Source organism: Triplophysa dalaica, chromosome 20 (genome assembly GCF_015846415.1).
Source record: "Triplophysa dalaica isolate WHDGS20190420 chromosome 20, ASM1584641v1, whole genome shotgun sequence".
Classification (NCBI taxonomy): Eukaryota; Metazoa; Chordata; class Actinopteri; order Cypriniformes; family Nemacheilidae; genus Triplophysa; species Triplophysa dalaica.
In genome coordinates this window covers 12,665,586-12,690,886 of record NC_079561.1, presented here as the reverse complement: position 1 = coordinate 12,690,886, position 25,301 = coordinate 12,665,586, and the positions used below count along the sequence as shown (strand labels likewise).

At 37.9% G+C, this 25,301-nt stretch overlaps 2 protein-coding genes across 7 annotated transcripts in view; one reads left to right on the top strand and one right to left on the bottom strand.

Moving 5' to 3' along the window:
* The window catches only part of LOC130408954 (ankyrin repeat and SAM domain-containing protein 1A), an 89,153-nt gene extending 68,775 nt beyond the window's left edge, over nucleotides 1-20,378 (bottom strand). For 2 of the 5 annotated variants that reach the window (XM_056732483.1, XM_056732487.1), the window contains exon 1: nucleotides 19,637-20,374. In XM_056732483.1, coding sequence (XP_056588461.1) covers nucleotides 19,637-19,815 — 179 coding nt within the window. In that variant the 5' untranslated portion in view covers nucleotides 19,816-20,374. Of the gene's footprint in view, nucleotides 1-19,636 lie in introns of all 5 variants that reach the window. The other 3 variants (XM_056732482.1, XM_056732486.1, XM_056732485.1) reach the window with 3 other exon arrangements.
* Nucleotides 20,379-21,747: 1,369 nt separating this feature from the next.
* taf11 (TAF11 RNA polymerase II, TATA box binding protein (TBP)-associated factor) lies at nucleotides 21,748-25,265 on the top strand. 2 transcript variants are annotated; one of them, XM_056732756.1, is made up of 6 exons: nucleotides 21,748-21,886; nucleotides 22,389-22,557; nucleotides 22,641-22,786; nucleotides 22,903-22,990; nucleotides 23,133-23,229; nucleotides 25,071-25,265. In XM_056732756.1, the coding sequence occupies exons 2-6, from the start codon at nucleotides 22,396-22,398 to the stop codon at nucleotides 25,199-25,201; spliced, it is 624 nt and encodes a 207-aa protein (XP_056588734.1). In that variant the 5' UTR covers nucleotides 21,748-21,886; nucleotides 22,389-22,395; the 3' UTR covers nucleotides 25,202-25,265. The 2 variants fall into 2 exon arrangements, with proteins under 2 accessions (XP_056588734.1, XP_056588733.1); XM_056732755.1 differs by having other exon boundaries at nucleotides 22,638-22,786.
* Nucleotides 25,266-25,301: the final 36 nt, after the last annotated feature.

Below are 25,301 nucleotides of genomic sequence, written 5' to 3'. Positions count from 1 at the left end.
TCTTCACACAGGAAGTGACAGGGCAGTGTGGTTGAGCTGGATCTTATGACTAAAGATAGAGAATTCAAAATTCAAAAAGGAGAAAATATATACACAACATACTACTCTACTTATACAGAAACATACTACTGTGAAACATGTTGAAATAACAAAACGTAAGCATAAATTAATCTGTGATGAGGAAGCTTTTATGTTAAATTTGTGTGAGTAATGTTCTGTTTCACTTGTGTGCTACAAATTAACTGCAAATTTGGGCTACTAACAAGCTTCTAAGTTTTACAAGGATTTACAATAAAAAAGGTAATTAGTTAGATTTTAACATTTATCATTAAATAGTCTTGCATTTTTACCATTGTCAGTTGGCCATCACTCTTTTAACAGGTCATCTACAGCATGCTTGGATCACAGTTTTGCATAAATGAATTTATTTAATTTAAACCTTGCTGTGAACAAGTGTTTGTCTCTTAAAGTAACACTTTGTCGTTTTTCGAGCTTAATGTCTCTAAAAGTTGTTCTACTGCTGTAATCATTTTAAAGGCAGGGTGGGTGATCCTGTCCAGAAACATTTTTTGTCATGTTAGTTGGAAATCTCTTTACATCCTGATAGCAATCAATAAGTATAGTGGTAATAATATAATCATATTTTATCATTATATATCGTCCGTGAAAGGCGTAGGACCAAAAACGTTCTGGCCGAATACTTTGTCTTGTCATGTGTACATTTTCAGCCAACGTATTTTGCATACCACTGCACACCCTTCATGCAGACATCATACGTCATCAGCTATTCACGTCCGCTGTGTCAATGTAGGGAGAATGGCAGGCAATCAGAAACAATCAAACTTTCCTGCGGAACCGACAACAAGTAAATCTTAAAAAAACAAAGTCAATATTGAAAAAGCAGTGACGAAAAAATGTCAGGATCATGAAATAGGAAATATTCGAATTAACATCAGTTCAGCTTTTACACGATGGAGACAGCTCCGGCAGGCAAAGGGTCTGAAACACGATACCATAGTCGCCCTCATTCTTTGCTTTTTTTTCATGCTTCAAGAATAATTGAATGGATTTAGTTTTTAGTTTTTTACACGGATTTATGAAATACATTCATGTGTTTGGAGGAGGTGTGGCTTTGGATGGCGAATCGCATAGAGGATTGGACTATAAATTCAGTGCTAGCAGGCTAAAGTTAGCAGCTTTCCTTATCAACCACCCCACCTTTAACTCATTCCCCGCCAGCCATTTTAAAAAAAAGTTGCCAGCCTACGCCATTGTTTTTAACATTTTCACCCAACTTTAATGGCTCACAGTAAATTTTCTGTAAAGAATATATGGACAAACAATATGTCAAATGAAAGAACAGAGTCTCAGCTTTTAAACAAAAGAAACCGTATTCTTCTATCTTCATTTTGTCGTTTTTTCTCACTCCGTAGATGTGGGTAGGTTTCTTAAAAAATGCATCACTTTGATTAAACAGCTGAGATAATAAACGTTTTTTGTCAAAGATTCCGCCCAGATTACACTCAGAACAATCATTAAAAACATATACGTTCTAGGTTCTAGGTTTTAAATGACGAGATAACTCGTCAATGGCGGTGAAAGAGTTAACCAGACGAATTCTACTGCACTTGCTACCTGAGCAACCACACTCTGTCTACAACAGACGTGGCGCGCCGAAAAAAAAGATAATAGAACGTATTCGAATCCATTATAATTTACAATTTTGTCCAAACTGGATGTGCCGCAGCGCAACACAACAATCCCATTAGAACAAGTGTTGTGTCAAACCGGTCGCATCTGGTGTAGACAAGATGTTAGTTCTGTGTTCGGGTCAGTACACACAGCTCCGCCCATCACCTGCCTGCGGAAGTCTCATTCTTTGTAAGTTGTAAATTGTAATTTGATTTGTTTGTGGTGTATATTTCAACCAAACTAACAACCAACCATCACTGACATCACATTCCACCAAACGGGCATCTCCGACCCACTGAGCTCAGCATTGACGGTATCAAGGCAAATGGCACATGTTGCTGCAAGGATGGAGGAGACTGCCGGATGGATCATCCAAAGCCTCTCCAGTGCTGTTGTTTCACACAAAAGTATTTTTTTACCCCACGAATGCACATAACTGTTTTTAGACAACAAAATCAACAACACCAAAAACCATACTGATAAAGATTTGTTACCTCAATGGGACATCAGCTAGTATTTCACAACTTTATAACACACACTGTGTTTTTAAACCTACTGGCTGCGAAAGAGACAGAGAGATGTATAAAGAATACCGTGCAGCAAAGTGGAATTCTTGGAGTAGTTTCGAGCACTTTGGAGACTGGGAATCTCACAGGGTGGAAGGAGGAGGTCATGTGACACAAAGGCTTATCAAACAGGACAACACACAAAGCTAGAGAACAAATTGGGGTTGTCAAAAAAATATACATTGTGGTCGTTCAAAATCAATTTCAGTGCAATATTATTATCTTTGCCAATTTGTATACCACTGATAAAACTAATATGCTATTGAACATTATTTATTTTAATCATTTAAAAACGAATGCAAACAAAAAGCTGTAAACTGTGCTTCAGGTTTTAAAGGCAGAATGCATCATAAATTAAGGTGCTAAACTTAGCCTGCTAGCACAGAAATCATGATCACACCCTCCATGCGAATCGCCGTCCGAAGGCACGCCACCTCCAAAACACATGAACATGCACAGACCAGAAGCTGTTGAAGGGCGCTACGGCAAGACACATGGCACATTCATCGGTGAGAAAACATTGCAGTACGAAGTGAGTAACATTACTGTAGTAACAAACCTGAACAATCGTTTTACGTCGGAGTTTGATGTAGAAATTTGACGCTTGTTTCACTTGGTGTTGCTGCTTCTCCGCCATTCTCCCTACATTGACATAGCAGACGTACTACGCGCGCTGATGACGCATGATGTCTGCGTGAATTGGGTGCTCAGTGGGATGCAAAATACGTTGGCTGAAAATGTATACTGGACAAGTCTCAACCAACGGCCAATTTTAAAGAACGTTGGTAACCAAACAACATTGGCTTCCATTGTATGAACTCAAAACCGCTGAGACATTTCACAAAATATCAACTTGTGTTCTATCTTCTTTTAAGTTAAATGAGGGTAAATTTATATCTTTTTGATTGAACTACCCCTTTAGGGCCAGCAGCAGTTTTCATTAAATTTTCGTATAAATTGCATTAGTATCATGTTTTTGTTAAAGTAGTATCTGTACGGTTTATAAAAGCGACAGTTGCAAGACCACATTTTATCATGCAAATGAGAACTTTATTTCACCACAAAGACATCTGCACTTCGTAATCTTGTGGCATATTTCCTTTTGCATCTGAGAGGCATACTCCTCAGAATATATTAGGAAACCGAGAGAGAGAGAGAGATAGAGAGAGAGAGAGAGAGAGAGAAAGAGAGAGAATCTTAGAAGAGAAGAAGGCCTTGAGTTGGCACAAAGGCCCAGAGCTCAGCCACCAGTCAGCTTCAGCGCCACTGAGCACATCTCTGCCTGGAAGCCAGCGGGGAAGCTCCGCCATTTACAGCGCAGATTAAAATAATGAACAGACAAGTGGAAATTTACATAACAGCTCTAATAATGTCAACATTTAAAACGTTACGGAAAAGCCCTTCTTTTTACCTAGCCTGCATGTGGGAAAACCAATGTTAGTTTCAGTGTTCAATGAAAAGCGACTTTAAAAGCTACAAGTGTCTTATAATTAAAACAATATATATACTTCAGTAACAAAAAACGATATTGCTCATCGTAAATTCATGTTAGTTAATCAATTTCCTTATGTTAACAAATACAACCTTATCATAAGGTGTTTCCAAATATGCTTTATTCACCAGGTGCATGCACACATGTAACTACCGTCTTAATACAAAAAATATAGTTGAGTTAGTAGATTCACAACGGTACTTACGTTTGCTTTATGTCTTATACAGTACATGAGACCAACAATAACTGATGAAAACAATAAATTACAAGTGACATGTGGTACAAGGCATCCAACACATGACAATGCCTGGAAACCTTCAATAATCTGGAGGCTCTTGTAATAAAACTCATCTCAAGGGCATGAGTCACCAGCACCAGCGGATCATCTTCATCCTGTTACGGTTACTCAAAGATGAACTGAACACAATACAGAGGGAAAGAGGATAGAGGAGAGCAGAAGTTTAAAGAAAACACAGACGCTGAGGGAATGGAATTGAAGGGCAAGATTCTGGCCATAAAAACTAATCCCTTATTTCCCAGAGGTGGTATCATCTCAAAGACTGGAGCGTAGTAGTAACGGTCTTGCTGTAATCTGGCGTCATTTAAAGAAATGGATGGAGTGAGAAATGGAGGGGAAAAGGAAAAGAAAATGTGTAAATATCAAGCGCTGTGAACTGCAGAAATTTATACTTCTCAAATGCCCTGTCATAGCTTTCTATGGTTGTATCAACTCAAATTCAAGTCCATGTAAAGCAAACTGGATTCAGCACAATAGGTCTCACTTCTATTTGGGAGGTTTCCACAAATACATGCATATTTTTCAATATCCAATTAAAATGAAATAATAGGAAAGCAGACGAAAGTGAGGGAACAGGTGAGGACACAATTAACTCCGTCTGGATTTCTCCTTGAGCCAATTAGTGGTGTGGAGGACAAACTGCTAGGGATTAGCCCTATCTCACGGCACACAGCCAAGACGTGGGTGAAACACGGTGCCCACTGCCAGGGCACTGGAGTTAAATTAAGTGCACTGATCACCATGCCAAAAGCAGATGCATCATTGGTAGTGGTGAAACTGATCGCGGATGATCCATGTGGATCGTGCTCAACGGTTTAGAATGCATGTGATCCTCGGATAGAGTAATAGATAGTTTTAGCATACCCACACACACTCTCTCTCCAGTATCTCAAAGAGTACAACATGACAGCACATCTCCACCTCTTATCTTAACTTTAACTTTATAGCTAGTTTTAAACAGCCGTTTAAGTAATGTTGTGATGAGTCAGAGCACAAATGACGCAATCCACTTGCAAACGGGCACCACTTGAGCAATTTTGACGAGCATTATGATGCGCATTTACGATAGTTGATCCGAAGCATGATCTAATGCTTGACCCCAAATCCAAAAATGATCTGAACAGTAAGATTTGTGATCCGTTCCACCACTAATCATTGGTACACATCCATCAGAATTCCCTTTATCCATTACCAACAGCTAGCCTTTCCATTATCAGATGCCAAATTGGTGTCCTGCATCACTGCCGTGTACAGATTATAACTGACAGGTAAAGCAACCAGTCACGTTTTGTGCCACGTCATGTTTAAAGGTGTAGAAAAAATGTCTCTGCAGTAACAGACCAGTGTACATTCACGAACGTGTTGAAAGTTAACAGTAACAAAATAATTATAAGTTTATGCCGTGAACCTCGCATACTTTTAAGAATTAAGAGTTTAGTCGATCACGACAGCTTCCTTTTTAGATCCGACAGCTTCGTGTTGTTTCCAGATGGACCGTTAAAGAACGCAACACGCGCGTCTCTCGGCAATCCCGTGAAATTCAACCAATCAGATGACGACTTCAAACATCCTGAAGTGTTTCCAGAAAAGTGTGATGCATCAGACGTTTAGCCAACGGTCAGTGGGTGTGATGTCTGAGGCTGAGACTACTATACTCCCAACACCTCATGACAGAAGCTTGGGGGTGATCTAGTATACTAGTTAAAGATCTGGGATAGTAACCAAACGCTTGCGAATCTTGCAAGAAAGAGCTGTTTCAAGAGTAACCTACTATTGTTATGGCCTTAAACAAAACACCCAAGGTCAATTAAAGACTCGTCTCTCCACACCAGATGAGGGACATGCAACCTCGTTGTCTGATATGTTCAGTGAAATCCTGCAAGAAAGTGCCTCAAATAATAGGTAGTCTATTCTGTTCTTAGGCTTCTATATGACTATAAGATTGTAGCCATATTTCTGCTAGATATTTTTTTATTTGATAAAAAAGTTAATTATGCACTGGCCCTATTTATATACACTAGCTCAAATCTTTCTAAAATGTCAGGCAGATGACAAGCTCAACCGCTTAACAGGTAGATGTTTATCTGTCTGAAGTCCCCATCCCCAGAAGTGCTGTACATTATTATTTAATGAGTAGGGTCAAGTTAAACATTTAAGTTTGAATTGTATTTTATACTGTGCATTGTAGCAATGTGCTAATTAAATATTTGCATAATTTGTAATTGATTTATTCTTTGAAACTTTAATATTAATTTATGCAATTGCACTGCCTTGATTTTAGTAAAGTTAGTACAAGGTCATAGCCATAAATGCAATGGTACTTATAATTGGCATAATTTATTTCGGTGTTTAGGTTTTCAGCCTTGGTTTCCTCTTTTTCGGTTATTGGTTTCGGCCAAGAATTTTCATTTCGGTGCATCCCTAATTTCTATGACTGACGGCATTTTAATGGTCGCTTCAATTCACCCCTGATCAATTTACAAGTATTGTAAAAGCCTACACATTGAATATAAGATGACCCCATTTTCCAAAATGACACGGTTTTTAGTCCCATTACAATTAGCTTTGGCACCATTACAAAGCAGCAGACACGACTGCATTTCCTAAATTAAAATTCTGTCTGCAATTAAACATACTATTTAGGACGGGTCCGGCTTTGAATGTACAGTTTGTAATGATCTTATCATTCAGAATTACACAAACCCAGTGTCTTACGAGCAACAGCAATCTTTGGATAGATTAATTACATTTGTATTTCACAAATCCAGAACCTGAAAGACCAACCATCTTATGGCAGATTTCCAAAATGTATTTTAGAGTGACCACAGGTGACAGTCAATCTGATGTCACATTATGAGCACCAAACGCCCCACTTCTTCTATTCGTAAATAGGACACTTCTGTTCCAGTTTGGCCGATGGAAACCAAGTTCAGTGTGGCAGTGCCGAGAGACTAAAACGAAAAGTTGCACAGATGCTGGAGTTAACCTCCAACCTCGCTCAAACATTGACAATTCATAAAATGACAAACCAAAAGCAACCAACGCGCACCTAGGATAAAAGTTAAAGACTGACAAACAAACAGAAAGAAAGACTTCAGTGGTTTTATGTTCATAGTCAATGGGGGAATTCGTTGACTAAGCTGATGGAACCGGCGAATAATGTTAGTACATAGCATGCTAGCTACATAGAACATTTGGATTCACCCAAAACACAACTCATGTACAAGAATGTGTTTAGTTATCTCTGAAAATAGTAATTTTCAGTAGTTATAGTATCGGAGGTTATTGAACACACACGCGAAAAGGCATTTTTTTGTTTTATAGCATGGTAGCTTAACCTAGCATGGTAACTACAGATACTGATAACATTGGCGTACTCGATGACTGAACTGCTCAACAAATTATGTGCATTTTGTGCATGAACTAAGGAAACTGCAACTTTTGGCGTAACCTTTTGTGGTCAGAAGTAATCGTTTACAAGAATTAAACACATTCATGACGAGGCACAACATATGGCAACATTTCCTTATCTTTTGGCAACCTTACGGTTATACATTTTGACTCATTAGTGCACCACTGAACAACCTGAACACAGCCTAATAACAAATAAGCTCAAAATTACAGAACAGTGAGAAAAATGTATATTTATAACTTATAAATCCAGTAGCAGGGCAGCTAGGGTTTCCATCCGTTTTGCAACCTGTTGCCTCTTTCAGCTTGCGAAACACAGTGTAAGCCCGTCCAATATTTATATGTGTACGGGCTTGTGTCCGATCACTTTGTCTTTCTTTTCTTCACTCCCTCCGACAATACTCTCTTTGGTTTCTATGTTGTCTCTGCTAGGGCTGGGCAAAAATCTAAATCTGGGCAAAAATTTTAAATCTAAAAATCAATGAATCTTTTTTTATATAAAGTTAAATCAATATCGATTCTCAAAAGACAAGAATCAATTTTTTTCTTTAATATTTTCACAGCCACTGAACATTCAGTAAAGTCCGGGTAAAGAGAATTCTTTCTAAAAACATTATAGATTACAAAGACTCCGTTAAACCGTTCAACAGTTTTTCACCAATTCTCTGTTCTGGATTTTTTTGGCGGGGCTAAAACAGGGGATTGATGACGCAATGGAGCGCCCAAGCATGAATGGCCCCTGCCCTATCTCGAGAGCGCCTATCATCATCAGGTGTCTGCTCAATCACGAGCTCAGGGTTGTAAGCTTTTCGCACAAGCTTTCAGGCTCTCACTCTGTCCAAATAAACAAATAGTAACGCAAACGCGAACGGAAGGAGAAGAATAACGCAAACGGAAGTAGGATCACTGCACCTGATCGCGCATGCTTCGGTGAATGAGGATGAGATAATCCACCCGGCTGGTTTGCTATCAGCAAACTCAGCATCTACTTTATCATCTCAAGAGAGAACCACTACAAATAGACAAAGCTGTTTGTGTTCACACTTGGCTTCTTTTTAGAAGCTGCTAGCATCTGTTTAAAATTATAATCCTATGGAGTAAACAGTATTTTCAAAAAAAGGTTTGATAACTAATTTTATTAATATGGATGTTTTTTCTCCATTCAAATTTGTCTGGGTGGTTAATAACACACTTTTCTGTAGTGTGACAAAATCAGAACACATATTTCAATGTCACTTTAGTTTAGATACTTGAAAATTAGATTGTTTCGTCTCATTGTTAGCTATTGGCTAACTTCACTCAAGCTACGAGTAAAATATGAGCCGTATGCCGTAAACCAGGTCACACGCTTCCTTAGGCAAGGGATGAGAAGGGCTTTGTGTACCGACCTGAACACCAAAGTTACAGAGTGTGGTTTTAGCCACGAAGAGGCTGCTCAGGTTGCAGCGGCAGTACAATTTGTTCGGTTAAGAGTTGTTCTACCATTGAAATAATTTTGTAGGCATAATTTTAATGTCGAAAAACTACAGTGTGGCATTAAAATTGGCTTTTGATGTCAGCAGCACAATAATAAAAATGTACGATAGCGATAAAAAATGCAGAGTCATGGCCAAAATCAAAACATTTAGGTTTTTCACTAACTGCTGATGTGTGTGATGTTCTGCTGACAGTGAGGAGGAAAACAGCAACTGAGCAGCAACTCAATGAAAATGAGCAATCAAAATGTCTAGACAAGAGTAACTGCTGTCCAGAAAAGACATTCCACCAGCTAACCGGTCCAAATAAAACTACGTTTGAAGTTGTAGAGTACGAGCTATGGCTTGAGAAGTGCAGTTGCACAAACAGCGGGTGGGCCAAGAACTAAAGGAAATTAAAGGAAAAAGCATCAGCTAATGAAGAACTGAGAGCTGCTTTCAGATTAAACTCGAGCTGGTATTTTACAATGTCACACAGGCACATTTCTAAACCAGGAGAATTTAAACACCCATTAGCCATTTTCATACTCCAAATTTTGTATAGTAATAATAAGTTAAATAATGTGGAGGGTCAGATAAACAAAACAAAGATGATGTTAATCAAAGTCAGTCTTCTTCAGTTTTTACAAAATCATCCGGGTACAGAATGAGATGCTTGCCTGCATGCTTTAAATGGCCGATCAATTAAGACCTCAATTTTAAGCCGAGCTTTTGTAATATAAGAGGGAATCGTATTCAAGCGAACATCCTGTAAGTGTCAGAACTGAAAACGCCCCTGTTACTGAAATTACAACTGACATTGACACCAGGCTCAGCGAACACCAGGTCCTGGAATGCACCTATAGAAAGGTTGAACATAGCCTCCACAGAAGAATATCAACGACTACTTCTCTAGCGTGCCAACTGGTTCGCATGACAGTACTGAAGTAACACAAGTTGCGCGGAACCAGATAGAGCGAGCAAGCAATAAACATGCCGTTAAAGATCGCAAAATATTGCTGTTTGTTAAAGAACACAGTCGCTGCATAACCTTCCTTTGGATTCAGACATAAGTAATGCGTGGTTGAAGTTTATTTTTAAAGACGTTCCAGCTCATGTGGGTAAAACATTACTATGGATTCCTTTGTGAAAAAGGCACAGATCGACGCAGGATTTGCAGAGTGACTAAAATAAAAAAGCAGTGCTGTCTGCTGTGCCTTCAATATTGGATCCGATATGAATGGCGCAGCAATTTTATGCGAGTACAACATTTTTGGACCCCTGGGGATCTCTAGTCATTTCTAATAATTTCAGAGGTTGTCCGTGATCTTAATCCCATACGAATCAGCAATGTCTGTAATTTGTGAAGTAAAAATTCCCTCACAAATTACCTACCATATTTTGACGATCACTGAGGTCCTCTGATAATATTACTCCTGTGCAAATCGGCATCTCTGTGATTTGGCGGGCTCATATATAATTTTTCAAGTTTTTTCCGCTGTTTGCAAATAATGGTGGCTGTTTTAAAGTATTTTGGTATTATTTCAAGTGCTGGGTCATATTCATAAGTCTCCCGTTTGTTTATTTATAATGGAAACTATCATAACATTTGAGACCCGCGATCGCTGTGATCTTCTGTCCGGTTCGCGATCACGGGTCTCAAATGCTGACTGGTACAGATATCATTAAACACCGTACAACTATAGGCTATACAAACTATACGCAAAGTCTTGCAATCACATCTGGGAAATAAGTCAGTAAATTTGAGTAAAATCACACACTTCATTGATCCTGTGCGTCACATGAACTACAGATGTGGGGAGGTAATTTATAAATCACACGAGGTCCCCAGATAATACCAATCCCATGCGAATAGGGTGAATGTGTAACCTAACTTTACATCTCTAATCAAATTCACAGAAGGCTCCAACTAAGTTTACTACGTAAACTGCTATCCAACCATAGCAGTGGGCGTTTACTTCCACTTTTTTTTTTCAATGTGGCACGCCCATTAAAACCGAGCATTTGTCAAGCTGGTATAAAAACCTGGGTAGAATATAGCCTATTATTTATTGATTTTGATGTTTTTGAATGTAAAAACATTCAACAGTATAAAACAATAAACAAGCCCAGTTCATGACACCTTTGATACAGAAACTACAAAACAAGAGCATCAATCATTTATTGACTGCCAAGACTTTTTTTTTAAACAACTGATTCAGCTCTTTACTTCCAAGATAACTAGCCCAGCAAGTTTCATTCTTTGTTAGAACACATAACATTTGTACCTCTATCCAAAGAAAGCAGCACAACCTCTCTTTTAAATTAAATACTACTCAAAAAGGGAAAATGTACTTGTTTTCTATTAACTCATAAGGTTCTTTCTTAGCCTCTTTAGTTCCTGGAATGCCAACATGTGGGTCAGATGTCAGATTCCTTTCAGTACTTTACTTGTGAATACAACAGCTAGATATTTATTCTGGATACATTTTTCAGCGGAACCTTTAACACTTGCACTTGATATCACCTCAAAACGTTTTCAAAACATATTTTCTGCAATAATAAAAAAACTATATTTTAAAGTGAGACCAAACGTAACAAAATAAACTACTCAACAACTCACTGGCCAGCCAATAACAGAATGATTAGTGACAGCTTAAGTTATCGAGTCCATTACTCGAACCTCAACCTGTTTAAGAGTTCACTTCTTAATTCAATGGTTTGGCAGTCCTAATGGCATATTTAAAGGATTTGTACACAAGCCCCCGAGTTGATATACAGTTCCTGATAAACCACATTCCAGTCAGTTGAGTGTGTTTGTGTGTGTGACTGAAGATGATTTAATAGGGTGGGAGGTTCAAGCAAGCCTAGCATTGAATGACTGACAAGGTCCTCCAAGTAGATGTAACTGAAAACTTCCTAATGATCTAATTCTGAAGTCTTTAAACACACACTTAGACAAGGTCAATAAAAAAAGATAGAGAGGAATAATATGGTATGTGTGAAAACAGTCACTGAGATCGATTTGAATGTTTCTAGAGTCAAACGACTATTATGCTTAAAGGCAGAACGCATCATAAGTTAAGGTGCTAACTTTAGCAATTTGTCGCTTGTGTCACTTGTGTAACATGTTGCGGTGTAATAAAGTTCCTCCAGCAAGTTAGGTGTTGCTGCATCTCCGCCATTCTCCCTTCAATGACAAAGCAGACGTGAACGCGCTGATGACGTATGATGTCTTCGTGAACTGGGTGCGCAGTGGGCTGCAAAATACGTTGGCTGAAAATGTACACAGGACCAGTCTCGACCAATGGCTCTCATCAAAACTTTCGGCCAGAATTTTTTTTTATTGGTTGATTATTTTTTGGTCCTACGCCTTTCACAGACGATATATAATTAGAGATTTACAACCAGCATTACAAAAAGATTTCTGAACAACATGATGCACTCTGCCTTTAAGTAAAGCTTAGAAACTAATTTTACTAGAATAAAATAATAGGCCTCGTCCAAAGCAGTTTTCAATAACCGCTTTTAATTTTTTAATTCCTAACATAATAAAGTAACATTTCTTTCTTGCTTACTATTCTATATAAACTAAACAAATAAACACACTTAATCTTTTTTTCTTCCAAATTATAACTACAGGTTAAGCGTGCAGTTTGTCATGTTAAAGCTAGAGTTAAATGTAGGTCAGTCATTAATAAGTTGTTTTTGTTTTACTTGTTTCACTGGGTTTGATTTCTTTGTAGCAGCAATGGCAAATGAAGGAAGTGTTCAGTCTTTATATAAATTAACCTTTATCTTACCTTTTACTTATTGGTCAGGACAAATACATGCTAAGAATTTTTCTACTGGCCTGATCGAGCTGGTGGTTCACATTTTAACAGGCCCCACCACATAAAAAGAAAATATAAACAGTGGTTTTCAGGTGTTTCAAGTTGTCTAACAGTAAATATAAGGTACAGAAACTAGGGCCTAAAAAGCATATCACGATCTTTATAACAAAGAATCTCTAAGAATCCACGTTCTGCACTTCTGAATTACAGGGCTGTACATTCACTTTTTTGCACATAGCACTGGTGCTACAGCGGTTTCAAGGTTTGTAGCACAGGCCAAACAGTTGTTCAGGTAGCACAAGTATTTAACGTCTCCTATCATCTTTAAAAAACAAAAATGCAGATCATCACATAAATAGACTGGTTAACAACAAAAGACATTAATGTTATATACAAATGGATCAATTAGGACCTTATCAATTTTTGTTTATCAATTTTTAACTATACAATAGTAATATATTTGTCAACATAAAAATACTGTTGTAGCCTATACTATAGCATTTACTAAAATTCCTAGATAATATAGTGTGTTTGAACCTTACCATAGTACATATTAAAGTATACTACAGTTGATCAATTTACAACAAGAATAACTCAATTTGATATATCAAATACTATAGAACACAACAGTTTTTCATTAGAGCAGCCGTTTCAATAAATTCAGTTAATTAGCGATACGCCATCGACTAACGTCACACACAAACAAGCACTGTCTAATGCAGTTGCAAAAACTATATCACATGAAATCACGTTACATGGATCAACTCGGTTGTCAGTGATAAACCGATTTTTCTTCCTCGTTTCCGGGTCTGACTGACACAGAACCCCACGCAGGGCCCCCAAAAGTGCGTAGGCCCTTAGAATCATCCTAACCCCCCCCCCCCCCCCCACACCGTGTCTACACAACGCGACAGGCACGGCACAGCACAACAAAAGACATTAGAACGCACTAGAACCCACCATAATTGCAAATATTGTCCACACAGGATGCGGCGCGGCGAGATGGGACAAACCCCCTTAAGAACCGTCTGGTGTAGAAACGGTGTAAGCGTACTGACTGATGCAATTCACCTTTATTTGAATCAAAATCAAACTACATCTGATACAAAAGTAGCTAGTCTATAAAATAAATAAAAAAGGAATCGATACCAATCTGACTTTGGTTGCACAGTTCATGAACCAAACCACATCACTGAAGGTAAGCGGCTGCCACATGAAACTAACCTCTGTGTGTTATTCACACAACATGAAAGCGGAAAAAGATACAAATCAACCTCTAAAGTGTTGAGAGGAGAGGATGCCTCATAAAGAGTTTATGAATCTGAAACCATTTAAACGACCATTAACTTTTTTTTTTCAGAAACCAAACTTTCAACATATACAGTACCTACAAACATATTGGGAGATGTGTTTGCTAATCTGCAATGTGTTGCCAAATTGTCAAATGATGGTTATTTTTAAAGAGAGTTTTTGATTTTTTTCATCATTATGATTTATTATCCTACTGCTGACAACAAGCCTTTATGTCTTTGTATCTTAAATGGTTGAGCAGCATTGCATTGGCATTGTAAAAGGTTGTCCCAGATAAACGTCATAGGCCCATCTCTAACTAGAGATTATGCCAATTCCATCTGAACATCCCGTGCCATCCTCCTGCGAGAGCCTGCGGACTGACTGACCATCCCAGCTCTATCTCAGGCAATTCCGTCACCACCCAAGAGCAAAGAGACCATATGACCATCCCAGCTCAGGCAATTCCATCCCCAGCCAAAAGCAAAGACGGACTACTTGTCAGATTACTATACTTAGTATTTTTTCTCCATTTATTCATCATCGGAGTTTGGGTTCCTCGCCAAAGGGCAGTGTTGGCTTTGGGAGTGTTGGGAGTCTGCATTTATTAGATATTATTTACCAGAATAATCTTGCTTGTTCTATAAACCCCATGCACTGTGCTGTGTTTCACCTTTTCTGTGTTCTGTTTTTCTTACTTTCTCCTGTAAAGCTTCTTTGGAACAATGCACATTGTGAAAAGCGCTATATAAAATTGGGTTTGAATCCCAGGGAGCACACATTCGGATTAAATTCATAGATTTAGGACACTGTAAATTGCTCTGGAAAAAGTGATAGCCAAAATGCATAAATAAATGTCATTTTACTCTGCAATTTTCATTGTGATTGGCTGACTACCATTTCAATACGTACAATATCACTTCACCACATTCTTTCCTGTACAACACGGCACAATTGCTTTATCACTCCAATGCTAGAAGAGTCCTGTGTAGTTTACTTCGGTCACTTAAACAGGTTAGAAGACACTATTTTACATGTGTTATGTCATGTTGCATATGTAAACATCTTTAAAGTAGAACACAATGATTTCTTCTTTCACAGACATACAAGATCCTGCTGGGATAACTCCACATCGCTAAACAGGCTCAACTTCAACCTGTTTCCTCAGACAGTTTCTGCAGTTCTGTCATTTTTGGTTAAGACAGAACCCCAATCCCGATCGGTTTCCAGACACGGCAGATCTTCAGGAAGCACCTGCTTTTCTTGTTGCCCACAGGAATCCTCCACAACACTGGCCGCACCTAAGAGAAACTTCTCTTTAGTAGTTTTGCGGGACTAAGACATGACAGTCAGTGTGTAAATAGAGCCTGATCAAATCTCTTTCATTCCTGACAGGAGATTGTACATTAGTTCCCAATCCACTATGACAGCCTTTAGTCATAACTCAATAGAATAAAACTCTGGCAGATAAGTGAGAAGTCTTCTTACAAGAAAAGAACTAAACCACTTCAGTGGAATGACTTTTCTCTCAAACGTTTTCCCATTTAGTGATATATAAATATAACAAGCCATCTACAGCATAAGAGGCACTTTACACATAATGTGAAGTACTGAAAGCAGAGTTTGAGCAATTCTTGTCCAGTTTCATCTGTTTAAGTGAGAACATTCATGCCATTACAGATAAAAGAGAGATCTGTCTCCGGACATCCTAAAACTTTGGACAGATGGAAACTGTCTGTCAAAGCCATAGACGAGACCTAGATGATTTGGATTAAGTGTACATAAATTGATCTGTTCAATCACATATACAGATATCCAAACCACACCTGTCCAAATCTGAAGGTGCCGTCACATTGGAATGACACATTCCTTGAAGGAGAGCAAGAACGATACAATCCCTTTCAAAACAAAATAACGAGTCTCAACATGAAGCCTTGTTCCACACAGTTCAGAGATGAAGGGAAGAGAAAAAAATGTATAGAGTTTCTCTATCCTAGATTATCAGGAAACCCCTGGTGCTCTTGGTTATAATACCAAACCGGTCCATCACAAAGCATCTATGTTGCGAGGCTTGTACACAAGAGGCTGTACACAAGAGGTTTGTAGAGTAAAAAGAAGTCTCTGGTTTGAGGGATCCTCTGAGGTTTTGAAAGCATTGGATATACTGTCTACAGAGGCTCATACTGAAGCAGAATAAAACACGACTTGAGCCTTTCAAAGCATTTAAATGACTACAGATGTGTCGCTACTGAAGAGAGAAACCCCTCTGGGATTGACGGCAAATTTAGCACAGGCTATCTTTAAAGGTAAATGCCCCCAAATTTTTTAATTCCGTCATCACTATATTCATTTTGTATTAAACCCATATGACCTTTTTCAGACCGAAACACAAAGGACAGAATGTTGATTTGTTTTTTTCAAACAATGAAAGTGAAGGTGACTGTTAGCATTCTGCTTAATATCTCTTTTTCAGTTCCACAAAAAGAAGAAAAGTCATGAAATATTTCATTTGAAAAAAAAAACTGCGTCATAATTTATTCCCCTTCATTCGGTTCAAAGCTGTATATGACTCTGTGGAATACAAAAGAAGATATTTAGAGAAATAATCTCTGGTTTTGTGTTCATACAATGAAAGTCAATAAGGGGTCAATGTTGTTTGGTTACCAACATTCTTCAAAATATCTTCTTTTGTGTTCTGCAGATGAAAGAAAGTCTTACAGATTTGGAATGGCAATTTGGAATGGCAATGTTGAGTCAATAATTAAATAATTTTTATTTTTGGGTGTCTTTTGTGCCACTTCCTATAAACAGTGTCTTTACAACTTCCTGACAGAAAATAATGAGGTCTGCTGCTGAACCATAACAACTATAATAGAGTGGTCTGAGGTTTGAGACTATTAGATATCTGTATTCTTTATCAGACAGTACAAATTTGTATCGGTTGATCACAACTTTCCATTACGGTACTCTTGTCTTGAACACTTGAAAATATTGACCTCAGCTATAGCTCTTAAAGGGATAGTTCACACAAAAATGAAAAAAAATATGTACGCTTGATCATGAATTTCAAGTGCGCATCTCATGCTCCAGGAAGTTAGTAGCTAGGACTTTGCACATTGTTCTAGACTAGATCCATTAGCCAATGGCTTTCATAGGTCAGGTTATTTGCTTCAAAATCCTAAATACAACCACTGAGAAAAAGTGAATGTACAGTTTCCTCTACGTACTATAGATTTCATGGCAAACAAGAACATTTGAGAGCTATTGGCAAAGGAGACGATCTACTGTAAGTGCATTGCGACTCCTTTTTGAATGTTGCTTGAAAGAAATGTCAAGGTTTCAAACATCTAATCTTTTGAATGCCACCTCAACTCTCTAACCACCCCAAACCAAACAAAATCATGTCCCAGGTTTAATCTTTATTGGTAGATTATTGACAAATCCAGGAGTCTACCTTAGTTATATGCATATTCTCTTGGCCAATGGCAGATTTGTGAGAGACTTATAAATATCCATATCTCCCCGGAAACAATTGAAAATCTGCTGGCAAGGAACGCCACTGTACACAAAACCACAGTGAGACACCACAGGCACGACAAAAGACTATTGACATTTATATTACACTGGCTAAATAACTCGCCGCACAGAAGCGCTGCACTCCCTTTAACACCTGCCAATAATTCAGCCTCTGCTAAGTAAATACAGATTGATGTCTCTAAAGATCTTTGGCCCGGAGAGGAGAGGAGAGAAGAGGGAGGACAGACAAGAGAACATTCTTTTATTCTGTCTCCTGCTGGCACCGCTCCAGACGATAACTCGTTTATTTACCTCTGACACACGCTGGGCCTGTCGCTCCCAGTGAGGAGCACTGTCGTGCCAGACATTGATCCGCCGGACCAGGCGAGACGCACAGATGCCACTGGGCACAAAGAAAACCTACAACCGGGACAATGGGTGGCATAACGGGTGGCATGACATCTGAGCTTTAAATTAATTAGAACACAGAAGTAGAGGAAGATCCTGTTTAGAGTAACTGAAAATGGAGTAAATGGTTTGACCACCATTTTAACTGGTGTCATGGATCATGCATGATATCATGCAAAATGGCTAAATTGAGGCGTGTTGACACTGGCAAACAGAAGCTCTTAACCATTAGCAAAAGATACAGTGTAAAAAATTAGGTTCCAAATCCAATAATCTAAATATGACTGATCTAGTGTTTTACCATGACATGTCACACAAACATACCAGTATAATTTAAACTATGTACACTCTATCCCCTCGCAAAGCATTATAGTTCAAATTGTGAAGACTGTTTTGTAGACATATGAAAAGCATCTAATGCACATCTTACATTTACATTTATGCATTTGGCAAACGCTTTGATCAAAAGCGACTTATTTTCATTATACTATACATTTGTTTGTTTTTCTGAGCAATCCCTGGGATGTAACCCATAACCTTGGCATTGCAAGGGTAGTGCTCTAACCACTTAGCCACAGGAAAGCAATGAATCCTAACTGTGTGCAGAATTTAAGCCATTAAAATCTATTAAGCATTTCAGAGAAAGCTTTAGAATAGAAGAAATAATGGCATGAAATCTCATTCAAATGTCAGCTGTTTCTCCGACACAGCAATGAGATCAAATTGAAAACACACCTTCCTCCTAAATACAAGACCCCAGTTACCTCAAGAAAAGTGACTTTTCTAAGTGTTTTTTTTCTGAACACAAACATTGCTGGTAAATTTCTTTCTAGACAGTATTATGTAATTTATATTCATTATCCAATTTCAGAGTTATGCCATTCAGATTCATATTTAGCTCCATCCTCCCAGCGTAGGTCTGATGTGCGTCTAATTTTATTTCTCCAAATATATTTAAGGATCAGCGTCTGATACAAAGTCTATACCTCACAAATATCGGAGTTGTTTCATCTGTATCCCATCAAGAATGACAGGAGATTCCTCTAGCTACTTTTGACAGATACACATACATATTCCCAAAAAACATGTTAGTGAAAGATAGAAATTAAAAGAAATATTGGGAAAAGAAATGAGTAATGTGTTGTTATTCTCAATAATATAATAAACAACAATTTGTCATCTCCGTGGCTTAAAATGTATATGCTTTTATTTTGTTTTGGATAGCACCTATGTAACATTAACCAAGGTTTAAATAACAATAACTAACAACAGTTAACTAACTATTGGTTTTATGTGTAGTATCATAGTCATAGTAACCAAAAATGTACTATGGTGTTACTACACAGTTTAACTTTACATAGTTTAACCATGATTAAACAATGCTTACTACATAATAAAAGCATGGTTAATTTTCCTTAGGGAAAACAAACGAAGGCTTTTCTTTTTAATCCAGTGACAACAACCAGCAGATTCCTATTGTAACGACTCCCGCTTTATTCTCCCCAAGATTAATATTAAAGTTGACTTTAAGGTATTCGTCTATTCTGAAAATTACTGTAAAAACAAACCTACCCTGCGCAAAATCCACTGAATGTATAGTAACGTGTGACAACTAAGTTAGCCCCGGCTTCCCCTCACATAAAAGCCTCACATCCATCGCTGTTTCCTTCACTCACCTGAGCAGACTAGAGAGCGGGTGGGAAGAACTGTGCCCACCGCTCCCGACATTCCCGGACGATCCGACGCCTCCCGCAGCGCCCGACCCGGCCGATTGTCTCTTGCCGGACAGGAGCTTCTCAACGGCGGCCAGATTCCCGGTGCGCGCCGCCTCCAGCAGTTCCTGCTCCTTCCCCATCTTACGGCGAGGAGGAGCGGCGGAGAGACGATCACACGGGCACACGAATCCAATGCACGCCTATCCAACGCTGTAACGAGCATCCACGCGTTCAAAGCCGCGCTTTCTGTTCGCTCGGTACACCAGCGGCCGCTGTTTTCGTGTTATTCCCGCTCCAAGCGCAACCGCTCCGGGGAAACTTTCTCTTCCAGCGCCTAGAAACTTCCTCTGGCAAGGCTCGACACGTCACTTCCGCGACTGGTGCGCTCCATGGTGACGTCGCGTTTGGTCCAAATTATGCAGGGTCGTTTCATTACACTAATGATGCTGGAATTGCATTTGGGGAATTGAAATCGATGAAAGCAGTTTTGTGAACCCCTAGTTTTAACACTTATGTCTATATCCTGACAATGGAGGAACAATAAATGAGTTTATCAAGGATTGACGGGACATGATGCTTAAGACATAAAGCCCTTGTCAGATTTTGAATGGGCTTCCAACCCTTAGAAAGATGGCTTGAATATTATGAAAGAAATCAAGCAATGAGCTGAAACAATATAATTCTTGAGGGCGGTTTCCTGGACAGAATTGAGTCCCAGACTTACTTAAATGTTATAAATTTCTTGATCGAAAACAACTTGCAATGACATATCTTATAATATATAAGTGTGATCGTTTTGTCTCAAGATGTACACCAGTAATGTTTTTTGAGAATTATGTTTTAAAAAAAGGATTTAAAAATCCTTATTTAACGAAGGTCTAGTCCTGGTTTAAAATAATCCCTGTCCGGGAAACTGCCTCTTATAAGAGACCATATACATCTTTTCAGATATTATCACACACCTTTCAAGCTGGAATATTTTATTAAATATCTTGAGTGGGGGGCTTCTGATATTGTTGTGGAAGTCAAAGTTGGTATAGTCACAATGCTTTCGATAATTTATTGCAGGTGGTAGCCTGGTGACATGAATCTCATTAACAATCAATTTTAGTCTCTGAAAATGTTTATTTTATTATTATTATTATGTGTTTAAGAAAAATATGTTTTCAATGATATTGATATATGCAAAGTGAGCTGATACAACTCTGCCTCTGGTTTTTCTTTAAGAACTGTTTTGGCTTTAGCAAGAGACAAAGTGTCTGAATTTACACACGAGATAAACATATTGTGGATATATGGGACGTTATTAACTGGATTATTTATCTGAATATCAATAAATGGTGAAAATGAATCAACTATTGTGCTTAGTAGTGATTCTTTTGTTTTCTAGATGAGACTAACCTAAACATATTATACACTGTTTGTCATTTAAAGAAAAGCTTTGTTAGGTCAGGTCACAGACTACCTGTAAAAGGGTAATCATGTTACTGTCAAGTACTGTTAATATTTGTTCTACATTTGAAATTTCATAATAAATGCATATTTTTAAAATATAGAATATAATTTATATAGACATAGTATATATCTGACTTTGATTTAATAATAAAAAAGTTACATTCTAAAAAAGTCAATTTGTTAGTACATCAATGTTAGGCTCATGTTATTGTGCGCCTGGCTAAAAATTAATGAACTTTTACAATAGGAATGGAATAATTCAGTAGAATCTAATTTTTTATTATTTTGTTCTCATTATTCACGTGTGTAAAGTATCCAAGGTGAGACGTCGTTGTCACGTGGAACCCGTTACTTTTAAAGCGCTGTTTCCACTGGCATGTTTGTATTTTTATCTGACTTCTACCACATTTGAAAACAATGTATTAAGTTGACAGCACATTTCTACAAAAAGGACCATTCGATCAAATTACTTTGAAAGATCACAGCTGTTAGTTCGCAAATAAAACAGCTCAATGGACTGCTATGTATGAGCCACTTTACGGACGAATGTGACAGGTAACAAACAGTCAATAACAAGTAGCGTGCGCCATCCAGTGGGTAAAACTAAAATATTCGACTGGACTTTTAACTTGTAATCATCCGGATGTTGTTCTGACCGATGCTACGTTAGCAACAGTCTTCATGTTTGCAAATCTTCGTTTGATTTAGCGTAACATAAGTGGTTTAAAAGCGGATCAAAGCTGTTGTTGGTGTGAGGTTTGTTGTACTTTTAAATTTCATATTTTCTATTTGCATTATGATCGGTGTTTACGCTTAAACGATTGTTTATTGTGTAACACAACACTGAACCACACCGGCATGATTTACTTCGTATGTTCAAGAAATGTCATAATATGTTTAAGAAAAGGAATGTTTAAAGTTGAAAAATTGCAATATGAAAATATATTTATTGTTGTGAGGTGAGTCTGACTCTTAAAAAATGAATTATGGTGATCATGAGTAAATTTGAATAAGGATATCCATGCGTGAATATTTGTGAAAATAACTATGGTCATATTACAGTAATTATAATTAAATTGTCGCATATTTAGAATTTGAGTGGAGAGGGTTTAAACAGCTTAATTTCTATTAAAGCAACAGCATAGCAAACAACAGCAAAACATCTTAATACTCCTAACGTAGTAAGTAGTATAAATACAGGGTAACGTTTATAGTTGTTTATGAAAGCTTAATTAATTATCAGATTTTCATCTCTTAGCCAAACCATGGCAGATCCAGCCCGTGTAAAACCTGAAACTAGTTTCAATGACACAAGCACCCCTGCCGAGAGGTCCAAAAAGAGCGAGGGTTCAGGTGATGGTCCGGTGAGCGGCAGTACCTCCTCTAAACTCACTGCAGTCCAGACCAATACAAAAGAAGACAAAACTGTGAGTCACTCAAAGTCCTGTCCGAAATAAATAGTTCTCATTGCTGTACTGATTTATTTCACTGCTTCACTTCACGTTAGAAGTCAGCTGAACATACTGCTGCTGGTGAAGAAGAGGAAGACGGATCTTCATCTCTTAACCCCCCACCTGCTAAAAAACTAAAAGTGGAGCAAGACAAGAAGAAAGAGAAACGACAAAAGGTTGATGAAGATGAAATACAAAAGATGCAGTGAGTTATAGTTGATCATATTTGTACTTGTGTAGTTTATTCTTCATGTAGAAGCATACTGGTGGTTTAAGTTGTTTGGGAGATTAAAGACTTTTCTTTCAATTGTTGTCTAACAGAGTTTTAGTATCATCGTTTTCTGAAGAACAGCTGAACCGTTATGAGATGTACAGACGTGCAGCTTTCCCGAAGGCTGCAATTAAACGAGTAAGTACACCAGTTTCAAATTTAGTGGGATCACGTTCAATTAAAATTTATACCAGACATTAAAAATGTCCTGAATGCATTCCTAAAATATATCCCAAGAGCCTACAAAATGTTAAAATTTCGTATATTTTATGTTTTTCAGTTAATTCAGTCCATCACAGGATCATCCGTTTCTCAGAATGTGGTCATCGCAATGTCTGGGATTTCAAAGGTGTTTGCTGGAGAGATAGTTGAGGAAGGTTTGTCAAATATACTAAACATACACCAGTGTTTCCCATAGGTTTACGGCTTTGGGGGGTTGCGGTCTTTTCGCATTTTCTTTGGTCCAGATTTTTTTTGTTAATAAATAATATTTAATCAATTGAGCCCAGTGGAATATTTAAATAAAAAGTTAACATCTAATGTTTTATCAGGCATTTGTTTAATATTCTGAGACCCATAGGATGTATGAAACTGAGAAATTGTGTTGTAGGGTCTGGTCCTAAAGCGAAGTCCTGATGGTCTAATTTAATATTTAAGATAAAACTACTGACAACAAAATGTAACAACGGAATTTAATTCATCATGAACAGAAGTAGGCTACTTACAAAGTTACTAGCAAGTAGCTTTTCCATCCCATTCATAGTAGAACTGATTCTAAATCATCTCAGATTAAAACAGATTCAAATGTTCAGATCTTAACATGCTATTGTTTTTGCTATTAATATTGTTAATATCATTCATGCTAAATGTAGATACAAGACGTTATTGTTTATAATCTGTCACAAACCTATACAGCAAACAGTAAACTGACTGACTGAAAAAAAAACTTTTTTTACTGTTGCATTTTCGTTTACTTAAGCATCAGAGTAAAATTGTCCATTGATTTACCTGCTCTTGGTGTCTGCAGGTCCAAAGTTATTTAATTATGTCTAATTATGTTTAATTATGTCACGAGTTGTATGTAGCATCTTTTGCACAAAGAGTTTAATTTATAATCTGCAATACGGCAGGTATACAATGTTCCATTTTTTTAAATAAATTACAAAATAAAATGAGTCGACTGCTAAAGATAAGGATTACACTACATATGACTTCTTGTAGTGTCGAAAGTCTTTTCTCAACAGATTTTTTTCTGTTCAATGGTTTGAATGGTAGCCTCCGACACTGCGGTTCTTAAAGGGATACTTCACACAAAAATGTTAATTCTGTCATCAGAAACTCACCTTCGAGTTGTTCCAGATGATTACTATTTTTTTGTTTTGATGAAAACAGAGAAAGTTGTTTGAAATAATGCTTATAACCAAACAGATCTCGACCCCCATTGACTCCCATGGTAGGAAAAATTACTTTTATAATATTTTTTCTGGTGAACACAAATGAAGACATTTTAAAGAATTTAAGACAGCAAATAGTTATTCTGCACTTTTGACTGCCATTATATTTTTCCTACTATGTTAGTCAACTGGGGTGGAGATCTGTTTGGTTACAAGCATTATTCCAAATATCTTTCTCTGTTCATCAGAACAAAGAAATGTATACAGATTTGGAACAACTCAAAGGTGAGTAAATGATGACAGAATTAACATTTTTGTGTGTAGTATCCCTTAAATCCGGGTCCTCACGACCCCCCCGCTCTCCATATTTTGTATGCTTCTTTCAACCGGTCAGAGGTTTGTTCAATTCGCAAGTAAGAGCCCTGTGAAGTGGACATAAAGGGCAGTGTGTGTCTCTGTCTGTGTGTGTGTGTGTGTGTGTTTGCGCGCGCGTTCGGGGCGTAACTCGATATGGCGAGCAGAGAAGAATTTTAAACGCGTGACCTTGTAAAGACAGAAATGACATGCCGCCGTGTAAATAAGATAAATCCAGTAATGCTATTTAGTTTGTTTATTAAAAGAACAAGGTATACTTGTTCTGTATGGTCACCTTAAACGACTTCTCTTGTGATCTGGTAATAAAATTAACTTGACCTTCAAGGGGGCGGGGGGTGCCATTTGAGAGGGAGGGCGCCCCCTGAGGTAATGGTAGGTTGAAACACTATTTACTATATAAAGATAATGATTTGAGTAAAAATTGTTGAGCTGTTTTTCTTGCATTGCAGCACTAGATGTGTGTGAGAAGTGGGGAGACACGCCACCCCTGCAGCCCAAACACATGAGAGAGGCTGTGAGGAGACTGAAGAGCAGAGAACAGGGTCCCAACTCGAAACACAAACGCATCCTTTTCCACTGAGCGCCAGTCACACTCATGACTCAATGTCTCCAGTTTTGTTCATAAAGTTCACAAAATATGTTTACTTATTTTGTCTGCAAATTCTCCTCTTGGAAAATCA

Bases quoted from the DNA above. Each gene is read 5' to 3' on its own strand.
- taf11 (XM_056732755.1), top strand. From the start codon at position 22,396: ATGGCAGATCCAGCCCGTGTAAAACCTGAAACTAGTTTCAATGACACA. The intron at 22,787-22,902 runs GTGAGTTATAGT...GTTGTCTAACAG, and splicing joins GATGAAATACAAAAGATGCA to AGTTTTAGTATCATCGTTTT. The intron at 22,991-23,132 runs GTAAGTACACCA...TATGTTTTTCAG, and splicing joins CGAAGGCTGCAATTAAACGA to TTAATTCAGTCCATCACAGG.